Genomic DNA, 11,207 nt, shown 5'->3' on the forward strand with positions numbered 1-11,207 from the left:
AAAAATAATATAAAAGTGAATAATAAAGCCCAATAATGTCCAAAACAGAAGATAATATAGCATGGAGCAATAAAAAATTATAGATACGTTGGAGACGTATCACGGAACTCCCGATCTATTGTGTTCTTCGATGTTTTTAGGGTATATGGACATATATAGGCGAAAGAAGTCGGTCAGGGGAGCCACGAGGGGCCCACGAGGGGCCCACGAGGGTGGGGGGCGCGCCCAAGGGGGTAGGTTTGTAACAGCCTGGCTTTTGGCCCTTTTCTTTTTCTTTTGATTTATTTGGTTTTTGCTCCATTTTTCTTTTTGGAGTGGTTCTGTGGCCTTGTCACTTGGGAAATCATCTTCAATTCTTCTCCCAAGTGGTTCATCATCCTCAAATCTTTCCCAAGGTCATGCCATTCCCATCCTAGCCCAAATCCCAATATTCTTTTCTTGGGGAAAATTCCTTTTTCATTAAAGGAATAACCTCAATTGCCCTAGGTTGTGAAGCAACCTATATTTCTGTCCATACAAAAATTCCCATATAATCCACAAAATTCCTTTGGGTCATATGTTCCACAAATATGCCAAAACTTTCCTGTCCTAGCTCAAAAATAATTCCCCAATAATTATTCTTCATTTCGGTTCTAAATGGCACTTTGTGAAGGAAGTGTCATTTATCTTTTCCTAGTTGCTCCCAAACTGCTTGGGAATTATTTTATGTCCAAATAATTGCCTCATGCACAAGTTCAACTTTATTTTCCTAGCCAATCTTCCTTAGTGATTTTTCAAAGTTTTTGTCAGACAGAAGGCTTTGTGAAGGAAGTACTAGCTAGGAGTATCCAAATGAGTTAAACTTTTGCACACTCCTTCATGTGCTCATATTAACCCCCTACACCCATTTTCAGCCTCATCCAATCATCTATGTGAGCACAGGAGCAAATCTTTGATCCTGGCAATATTTTCAGGTTGTGAAGGAAGTGTATTTTATATTGTTTCAAAAATCCTAATACATTACCAGATCATTCTTATACCCATAAAACATCTCTCCACCCAATTTGGCATCATTTCAATGAGCCATTTGATCACCAAAATTATTCCAAGTTTCTGGACAGAAATGATGTTTGTGAAGCAGGTACCATTTTGCCTTGTCCATTTGGTATGAGATTTTTACAGCATCTTTATATGTCCATATCATGAGGATTTGCCAAGTTGCATCCCGTTCCATAACACCATGTGAGTGCATCATCCAAATCTTGATTCTGGACCAATTTTGGGGTTACACAGCAACTATATTAGTTTGTGCTCCATTGTGCTCCAAAACCTCCAGGATCATAGTCCCTCTGTAGCTAATAACCCCAGACAACTCCATTGACCACAATCACTCCCCTGTTGATCTCCACTACACGGCCAAGTTTACTGCAGTAAACTTCAGAAGATGATTACTATTTAACCAGAGCGTTTTTCATTGATCTACTAGCGCAGTTGAAACCTCCCTTAGAAGAACTTACCACTAGACAACACACTCCAGCTCATTTCCCCCGCTACATGCCAGTGCACGCGGTGACCGCGTTATTGGCAAGCCTGTGCGCACGCTCTGCTGCCGTTGGCCGCGCCCAGGATGGATTCTTGCTCGGGCCCCTCCTCCTCTCGTCGGCTTCGCGCGCGTGAGCGTGTCCAATAGCTAGCCTGCATCGTCGTCGTCCCCCTGGACCCCTGTCCCCCTCCGGCAGCTTCCTCACCGACGCAAGCCGCCGCGTGCCCACGGATGAACAGTGGCGATTTGGCTCGGTTCCTCGCCGTCTTCTTCCTCCCTGCGCTCCCTTGGCCGCCTCTGCCCCATGAGCTCTTCCTCCTGTTCCCTCTCGTCGCCTAACTCCGAGCTCATGCGTGTGCACACGCGTCCGCGGCACCGGACACGCGTCCGCGGCGGCGCCAGCGCAGCACCTCGTCCCTCGGCTATTTAAACCACTCCCAAGGCCTCCCGAGCTCACCATCGCCCCTGCCTCACTCCTCTAGCCACGCCCAACATCTTCCCTGAGCTCGAGAAGCTCTCGTGCCCCTCCCCTTGCCGAAGCCTCGCCGCCGGCCTCTGCTCAAATTCGAGCTGGGCAGTGCCCCTCCCCCTCTCTTTCCACCACCAGTAGGCTCCTCCACCACCTAGACTTCGCCCCCGTGCTCTCCCTCCCCTCCGGTGGCCTTCTGCCATGAGCTCGCCGCTGACCGAAGATCGCCGTCCGCCGCGGCTGGCCTCCCGCTCAGCCGAGTCCTTCCCCGCGGCTGCATCTTGCCTGGATGGGACCGCCTCGGTTCCCAGAGCACAACGGTGGGTCGGGCGCCGCCGTTGATGGCCGGAGCCGGCTGGGCGAGCCCCCCGCCGGCGACCTCCTTCTGGACCGCGGGTGAGACGAAGACGACGTTGACCCCGCCCCTGGGCGCCGCCTGTCGGCCTCTCCGCGCTGACCTGGCCGGCCCGCTGACGTGGATAAGTGGAGGCGTATTCCCCCTAATGCGTCTCCCCTCCATGGAAGCGTATTCGTTCTCTCCTTCGGGCTGAAATACGTTTCCCTTTCTGGAAAACGTATTACCTGAGAAGGCGCTTTCCGTTTTTCTGGCTGAGGGCCTGTTTGTGATGATTTTATTACAAATAAGTCCCTGGCAGAAAAATAGCTATATCTTTTTAACCGTAGCTCCAAATCAGGTGATTCCAAAGCCCACTTCTTCGTTTTGTCGAGCCCATTCTGATGGAATCACTTTCACCATGTTTTGACATTATGAAAATGACCATTTTGCCCCTTCCCTTAATCAGCCCCCTCCGAGAGAGAACGCTTTCCGGTGATTCGTTCCGCGAGTTTCTCGCACTTTCTCCCGGTGATTTCTTCCACCCCAGGCAAGCCACACCCTCCATCTGCATGATTGCAAAGCAGTGACATGGTTTATTTATTTAAACTTGTTTAAAATATTGTTCTAGCTACTTGAGATTTGTTCATGGCATTCTCGGAGTATTGTTTTGATCTTGCTTTTGCCATGATATTGCTTGGAGTTCTAGGACTTATATTTTGATGATTATGTGGATGACATGTGCCTTTGGATTCTTAGTGGCTATTATGATTATTTTCATGATGGTATCTGGGATTATTTTGGAGTATTACTTTGGATATCATATTGCCTTTGGATTATTAGTGGCTAGTGTTATTTCCATCGTGATGCTAGATGATATTATGTTTTGGAGTATGATGTTGGAGATGATGCTTGCATGTGGATCATAGTTGGATAGTTAGTTCTTGATATTTGAGTAGTAGTCTTATCGTTCTCGGATTCATCATGATAGTGGTGTTATGCTGTCCTCGGAGTATTTTGGTAAGACGATATTAAGCCTTGGATTATTTGTGGGATATTGCTATGACTTGGATTATACACTACTAGGGAAAACCTTATACATAGAAATTTAGCAGTAGCGCGTGTCAAAAATGGGCGCTAGTGCTAAATAGAAGTAGCGCACGTGCGAAAACCGCGCTATAGATACAATAGTAGCAGTAGCGCGTGCACATGAAAAAGTGCTACCACTAATATTCCCATTGCTAAAACGACAGGCTACACATAGCAGTAGCGGTCTTGAGAGAAGCGCGCTACCGCTAGGACATAAGTAGCAGCGCGTTTCGCGCGGACAGCGCTACTGCTAATGGAAATAAAATAAAATGAAAAACAAATGAAAAAGTAAATGAAAAAGAAAGAAATAGAAAAAGGAGAAAGGAAAAAATAAAATGTAGAGCAAAATAAATGAAAAAGCAAAAAAAAGGAGAAACGCGTAGCAGTAGCGTTTGTTCGTAAGAGGCGCTATAGCTAACGTAGCTGCAACGCGTTTCCTAGACCCCCCGCTGTAGAAACAGAAAAGGAAATAAGAAATATGAAGGAAATTACATAGCTATAGCAGTAGCGCGTTTTGTGAAAATCGCTATAGCTAAGCGTTTCGCGAAAAGCGCTACCGCTAAGTTTGACTTAACCAAAAAACCGTTTCCCCCGGCCACCACTTCTCCCCCAAATCCCTCGACCCACCCCGCTGCCGTCTGCTCGATTCGCCGTTGCCCCACTTCGCCACCGTCTCCTGCCGACGTCGACGCCCCCGGAGCCACCAGAGCCGCGCGCCGTCGACGCCACCGGAGCCGCGCAGCCTCATCAACGCCACCGGAGCCGCAGTCGACGCCACCGGAGCCGCAGTCGACGCCACCAGATCCTCCCTCGCCACAACTGCCTCCCTCGCCGTCACCGGAGACGCCCCTGCCTCCCTCGTCACCACTGCCTCCCGCGCCACCACCGGAGCCATCCTCTGTAAGCCCCCACCCCTCCTCTCTCTCTCTCCCTCTCTAAATTAGTTAGGAAAAGAATTTAGTTAGGTTAATTTAGTCAGGAAAAGAATTTAGATAGGGCTTTGACAGAGACGCCCCTGCCTTCCTCGCCGTAGGAAAAAATTGTATATGCTTAACTAGGGTAGTAGGGTTAGGGTTGTAGTGTTTAATTACAAATGTTAGGAAAGTAAGGTTTAACTAGATGTTAACTAGGGTGGTAGGATTTAGTTTAGAGAAAAAAATCAATATAAAAATATAAATTTCTATTAGTGTTGCAAATCAAGTAGGTTCTTAATTTTTAGTGAATTTTTATTAGGACAAAAATTTAAGACATAATTTGAGTTCTAGGTTCATAATTTGAGTTCTAGGGTTCATCCATCTATATTTGGTTTTTGAATTGAGTTTCAGAGAGCATGAGATTTGTGTAGATTTTCTTGAAGTGTCAAACACTAGGAGATGCAAATTTGAAGTGGTCATGATATATGAAAAATCCTCAATTGTGTTTGCTCATTGATCATAATCGACATTGAAGTGGTTCAATTGTGCCCAAGTGGCCTTTTGTTGTTTCCAGGGAATGAAGCCGAGTGGCCTATGTTTTGCCGGAATGTTGATTCATTTCCGTTCCGGCAAAATTCAGGTTCTCGATTTGTCCACTTTTTAACAAAGGTCATGCAATTTTTTTTTGTGAATTTCGGCATGACTTGTGCTACAAGTAGGACATATCGAGTGGCCGGGATTTGCCGCACTGGGAAGGAGTCAACGTTCCTGCAAAACAACAGGCCTTTTTATGCCATTATTCATTTTATTAGGTCTAGAATTAATTGACTAGATTTAATCGTAGGAAACATGGCTAGAAACGATGAAGGACAGGGTTCTGGTGATTGCGACGACGTCTACCGGGCGGCAGCCGAATTTTTGAGCCTTGCCGATGAGACTGAGACCGGCGCTGAGACTAAGACCGGTGCTGAGACTGAGACCGGCGCTGAGATTGAGACCGGCATCGAGACCGGCGCTCAGACTGAGACCGGCGCCGAGACTAGCGGAGCCGGTGTAGAACCGAAAGCAAAGAGGCAACTGCTTCCTAACAAGCTCAGGACTACTAGACTAGTGGTCACGGAGGTGGACGATGACAATTTTGAGCCAAAAGCGCCACAGGAAGCGCGCGCGTGCTATGGCAATCAAATAGGCTGCATCGTACGGACAACCGCCACCATCAACGATGAGAAACTACAGAAGATAGATAATATGAGGACCTCCCTCCTAAAGAAGTTTCACCAGATATTCTTGTTCCCGGGCCGGAATGAAAAGGATTATAAAGATCCAGATAAGGACCCGGCAATGAAGAAGATAAACAAACACGCCATGACCAAGTTTAGCGACGCGTTGGCCGCCTGGAAAACAAGGGTGAAAGCAAGGATCATCGACAAGAAGGAACCCTACTCCAAGATTGTAAAGGATAATCTGACAATCACGGAAGAGCAGTTTCAAATATTCAAGGCGGCTTGCGAGGCCGAAGCTGCCAAAAAAAAGTCTAAGTACATGAAGGGGCTTCAACAGAGGAACATTGGGAGCCACCACCTCGGAAGCCGTGGTTACGGCGGGAAGAGGTCCAAATGGGACAAGGAGGACGCGGAAGCCGCAAGTCTGGGCATCCTAGACCCCTTGGCGGAGTTCACCATCCCGCAGGAGCGTGACGTCCTTAGGGCCCCGCACCATTGGGACCCAGTGAAGAAGGTTTTCGATACGAACACGGTCACGACGGAGTTCGTCAGACTGCTGGTAATTTTAGTTTTTGATGAATTTGACTGCACGTTAGTCATATTTGTAAACGATCCTTGTGCCTTTTCTAGAGAGAGCAGCACAGGATTGCGGCCGAAAGCGACTCGCCGTCTGAGGCATTGGCGAGGCCCAAGTGGGACACTCCATTCAACCGGGCGTTGAACATATTGAAACAACTCCCGGTGGATACTCGACCGTCGTATGGACGCGTGCACGGTGTCGGAGACGGCGCCACGTGGAAGAAGTACTACAGTGACACCAAGGAGGAGAGAAAGGAAAGACAGAGGTTAACCGAAGAAAACATCGACAAGAAGGTTGAGATTGCGGTTGAGAAGAAATCATCTCAGACAGTCGCAACAGCGGTAGCTGCCGCAAAACAGATGGTTGTAGATATGTCCACTTCCTTGGTTCTGGCCGTTTTCAATTGGACCAGGCAAAATACAGAAAAAAAATGCAGCGGACTTTCCCCTTGCTGACTTCTTGGGGAGCAGCTCGACTAGCGTTGCACCAGCACCTGCAGCTGCACCTGCTCCCGCACTGGCTCCCGCACCTGCTCCCGCACCGGCTCCCGCACCGGACGTGCTCGGCGGTGCTTCGTCTTTGGCTGAGCTCGACGCCCTCACGGTATCTGTCACACCGGCCCCTTCAATAAATGTATAATCTCCCGTTTTCGTTGCCTTTTGGATGTCTCACGTCGCAGACTTTTCTTTGTAGGCTGACGAAACCCCGTGCACCATATTGTACACCATCGGCGACCAGAAGGTGGACGTGGGGAAGGCGATGATAATGAAGCCGAAGGAACCATTGTTCCACAGTCGGCCGATCCCCCCGAACCTCTTCAAGGTTTCCGTGGCCAGTGTCAAACCGGGCCATGAGAATTTGCCTCCTCTGGTACTAGGGGGGATGACGACGAGACCCCACGGCGGCTTGGTGATTGTTGCAATGGGTGGGTCCTGTTGTGGCCAAAGAGTCTGCTTCGTCTGGAGGCGGCCGGGAGCACCCCCACGAGCACGCAGCCTCAGCAAGGTATGAACATCAACACCCCACCTACCCAATTAGCGTCGGGTGTCGGGTTGGGTGATAGCGGACGGGGTAAGGAAGAGGCTCCATTAGTCGCTGATGACGTCACCATGGATGAGGATGAGGATTTACGATGGCACTCAACAGTATGTCTATACTGGCGCCTACTCAGGGTTTGAGCGTCATGAGTCGGTGCCTGAATTGCCGCCTCCGGAGGCTCAACGTATTATAGACGACCTTCCGGCAAAGAAGCCTAGGAAGAGAGCGAGGAAAGGCAGGAAAGCTGATTCTATGATCCAGCCGCCTCAGCAGCCTCGGGTTCAAGAGCGTATAGATATCACCGGTGCGGATAAATTGCATATCCCCGGTCAACCAATCCTACATGCAGCAGCGCTAAGGGCCAGATTCGACGATCTTACGAGTCTTCATGACGATGTGCTACGGATAGAGAAAGGCCTCATCGCCTCGAAAGATCCAGGATACCCACTCTACGTGGTTAACGTTCCACGGCAATTGTCGTACGTCGGCTTCTTCCCCGCGGATAAGTTCTTCCTTCGATTCGATTACATATTCGACATGTTTCACGTGAAGAAGCTGGATTTTACGTTTGTCCGCCTTTATGCCTTGCACATGAACTACATCATCGGGGTTGAGCAGATACCTCATATCTGTATCGCTGACCCGTACTTCATGCACGAGAGCTTCTTGGGAGTCTGCACAAAGCACCATGAATACGTGAGGGAATACATCGTCAATTTCATGCTCGCCAATAAGGACAAGGAGGCGATTCTCGTGCCTTATCATCCCCTGTAAGTCATCCGCACAGATATCATTCCTTCGATTTCAATCATTCATTTGCACGGTGGAGGCTAATTAATTTGAGGTGTACTTATTTTGCGCAGCGGCGGGCGCGCCGTCCTCATCATCCTCTACCCCCGATACTCCCACGCTCTTTACTTGGACTCGTTGAAGAACATTCACAAAAAGGATTACACCCACATAAAGGATGTTCTCGACAGTGCTATGTTTTACTACGAAGCACGGGGTGGAGAGGTCACGGACAAGAAGAGAAGGGGTGGCAGGCTCGCCTTCGGCCATAAGACCGACTTCTCCTGCATCCAGTAACCGAGTGGTTCTCTTAATGATGGATTCTATGTCCTACACCACATGCTGGAGTACAGACGGGATCACCAGAACCTTCGCATGTCACCTACATCCGGCGATGCCCATATTCTGCAACGGGCAAAGAACGTAGGAGATATCGAGGATCATCGACTTTGAGCCGAGTTCTATCACATCCAGCACGAACTTGCCCAAATCATCATGAAGGAGGTCGTCGGAGAAACAGGGATGTTCTACGAAGAAGGACAAATGTTGAGGGAAGACGTCCGAACACGGGTAGCCTCTCAGCGTCTCGACCTGAAGCCTTTCACTAGGCTCGGGGACTATCTCCCTGACTTGGATGGATGGCACGACATATAGGAGTGATTGTCGATATATGACAATGTGTCCGTTTAGTCCATCCTTTGCGTATGACGAAACTTTGAGTTATGCACGACGAAACTTTATTGGTGATGTAATTAAACCGTCCTCCTCGACTAGCAACGATCACTCTAGTTAAGGCATTTTGGGTACGATCAACTTTGTTATTTATGCTCATGATATGTTGCTTCTATTTTTGCCAAGTCTGTCTCTTTCTATTACTCAACTATATATGTTGCATATCATTGACTCATGTGACGATGCAGGTGCATAGATCATCGATGGCAAAGAAGTGCTACGCTAGGAGTATATATACGACGAGTGGCCAGAGTGTCAGGCCCAGGTGTACCGGTTTCCGGTTTCCGAGCGACAGGCAGTAGCTAGTTTAGGTTCACGCTAATGCGAGAGAGGGATACGAACTCATGTACTGCATAGTTCTGCTCTCACTCAAAGTGATAGCTCTTCTCGCGTATATCATTGTTTAGATGGATGACGATGTAGTTGCAAGTAATCGAGACTTGTATCGCTATTTTCGAGATGATGACGAGATACCACTTTGTGTTGGATGATGATTATGATGAGACTATTTGTATGTATATGCTATGATTACATTTTTGGCGTCGCAGCCATTTGTATGTGTATCATGATGACATTTGTATCTGCTAAAGATTCTTGTATAAAGCCTGTTCAAATACAAAACAAATATGCAGAAAAAAAACAAAAACTACTAAAATTAGCAGTAGCTGACGAGGACATGTACCTAGGGTAGGGTCACAGACCTGACCTAAATAACCTCCCCAAGGACATCACTCTAAAGCCAAAAGCATTCGAGGGGTACCATCACCCACTCGACCAGAAACATTTCCACTCAGAGGAATCAAGATCACTCGACCGTAACAAGAAACACTCGACGGACAGAAGATCTAAAGTCACTCTACACAGCAACGGTCGAGCATTAACTCCTAGACTTAATAGCCATTTATAACACTTTATTACGGACGTTACCAGTAACGCCCCCTCTCGATGTACCTTAAAACCCTTGTAACATGGGCTGGCCGGGGTCCTGGCGCACTCTATATAAGCCACCCCCTCCACATGCACAAGGGTTCGCACCCCCTGTAACACACACGCATATAATCCAGTCGACCGCCTCCGGGCTCCGAGACGTAGGGCTGTTACTTCCTTCGAGAAGGGCCTGAACTCGTAAAACTCGTGCGTACAGCTTCTCCATAGCTAGGATCTTGCCTCTACATCCCTACCTCCCATTCTACTGTCAGACTTAGAACCACGACAGTTGGCGCCCACCGTGGGGCCGGTGTCTTAGCGACTTGTTGGAGAAGTTGTAATTTTTCCGACCCCCATCAGCATGGTTTCAGGCGGAGGATTGGCCGAGGGCCGCGAGATCCTTCTCGGCGCGCTCGCGTTCATCACCGATGACTCCGCTTGGCTCCAAGAAGCTCCACTCGACGTCGAGGCGCTCCCCGTCCGCGGGGCAACGCACTTCCGCGTGTGCGTCCGCGGTGTCCTCCTGCGGCAGCCGTCGACCCAATATCGGTCGGCTCCGGTGGCGTCTTCACTCCCTGCTGCTCGCCGGCACAAGCGTTCCGGTCGGTCGAGGCTCCAGCGGTGGCTCGCCAGTCAGCCATCCCCCAAGTTGCGGCAATCGAGCCCGACGAAACTCTCTACGGCCTGTTCGACCTATCGACTGGCTCCGTTGAGACCGCATCCGAGTGCGACAGTAGTGACCCCGCGGCGGAAGTCCTGATGGTCAACGGACCGCGCAGTCCTCCTGGCTTCCCCCACGATGACGGTGGTGATGGCGGAGGCGATCCGTCGCGTGTCCACGAGGAGTACCGCCCCGAGCCCCTCTCTTCGCAGCAGAGGGAAGAGCTTCGCCGGCGTAACATGGATGCACTTCACACTCCTATCGTTGGAGAAACCCCCCGAGGCCCGGGCCTTGGAGGAGGTGCACCTGGCCAACTTGGCTGAGAGCACTCGACTGGAGAATCTCCAGCACGCACTCGACGAGCGTGCTCGGCAGCGTGTTCCTGAATCCAGTCGACGACAACTTTTTCCGCCTCCAACCCAGGTATATCGAACTCCGATCCAGAATCTCACAGCTGCTGCCCGAATAGCAGAGTCGATTCAGCCTTCCCAGTCGGAGGCTGGTAGGGGTTTGATGCAGATCTGGGCTTTGCTCCGGGCGGCGGGGGAGCAGAATACAACAGTGTCACAGTCTCGGAATAGGATTCATAGTAGATCTGTAATGGCAGACACAGGTCAGTCGGCTCACAACCCAAGATCACCTCCAAGGCGTGAGGGACGTGGAGATCGACAGGATCAGTACAAAAACCGTGAGCAGTATGATCGTCGTCGAGTACCCACGCCTCCCCCAAGGAGTGGGTCATACGCGCCTCGGCAACACGATGACATGCGCCCTCACAGTGGTGGGCGAAGGATTCCAGACCCCCGGGAGCCGGGCTTTGACGCGAGATCCATTCTCGTCCAAGGTCTGGTTGACAGGAACAGAGCACACAGAGATGGCCACGATAGAGATTACCCGACCGGCAGCAGGGTGCATGTTTCAGCAGAGCC

General features: G+C 49.8%; 1 protein-coding gene across 1 annotated transcript; it reads left to right on the plus strand.

Moving 5' to 3' along the window:
• Nucleotides 1-1,725: 1,725 nt before the first annotated feature.
• Nucleotides 1,726-9,251, plus strand: LOC120968001 (uncharacterized). Its single transcript, XM_073496360.1, has 2 exons — nucleotides 1,726-2,686; nucleotides 2,795-9,251. The coding sequence occupies exon 2, from the start codon at nucleotides 5,178-5,180 to the stop codon at nucleotides 6,270-6,272; it is 1,095 nt and encodes a 364-aa protein (XP_073352461.1). The 5' UTR covers nucleotides 1,726-2,686; nucleotides 2,795-5,177; the 3' UTR covers nucleotides 6,273-9,251.
• The last annotated feature ends 1,956 nt before the right edge of the window (nucleotides 9,252-11,207 follow it).

The sequence above is a fragment of the Aegilops tauschii genome, chromosome 1, assembly GCF_002575655.3.
Source record: "Aegilops tauschii subsp. strangulata cultivar AL8/78 chromosome 1, Aet v6.0, whole genome shotgun sequence".
NCBI classification, from domain to species: Eukaryota; Viridiplantae; Streptophyta; class Magnoliopsida; order Poales; family Poaceae; genus Aegilops; species Aegilops tauschii.

Excerpts from the sequence above, each read along its gene's own strand:
- LOC120968001 (XM_073496360.1), top strand. The coding sequence starts at position 5,178 with ATGGCTAGAAACGATGAAGGACAGGGTTCTGGTGATTGCGACGACGTC.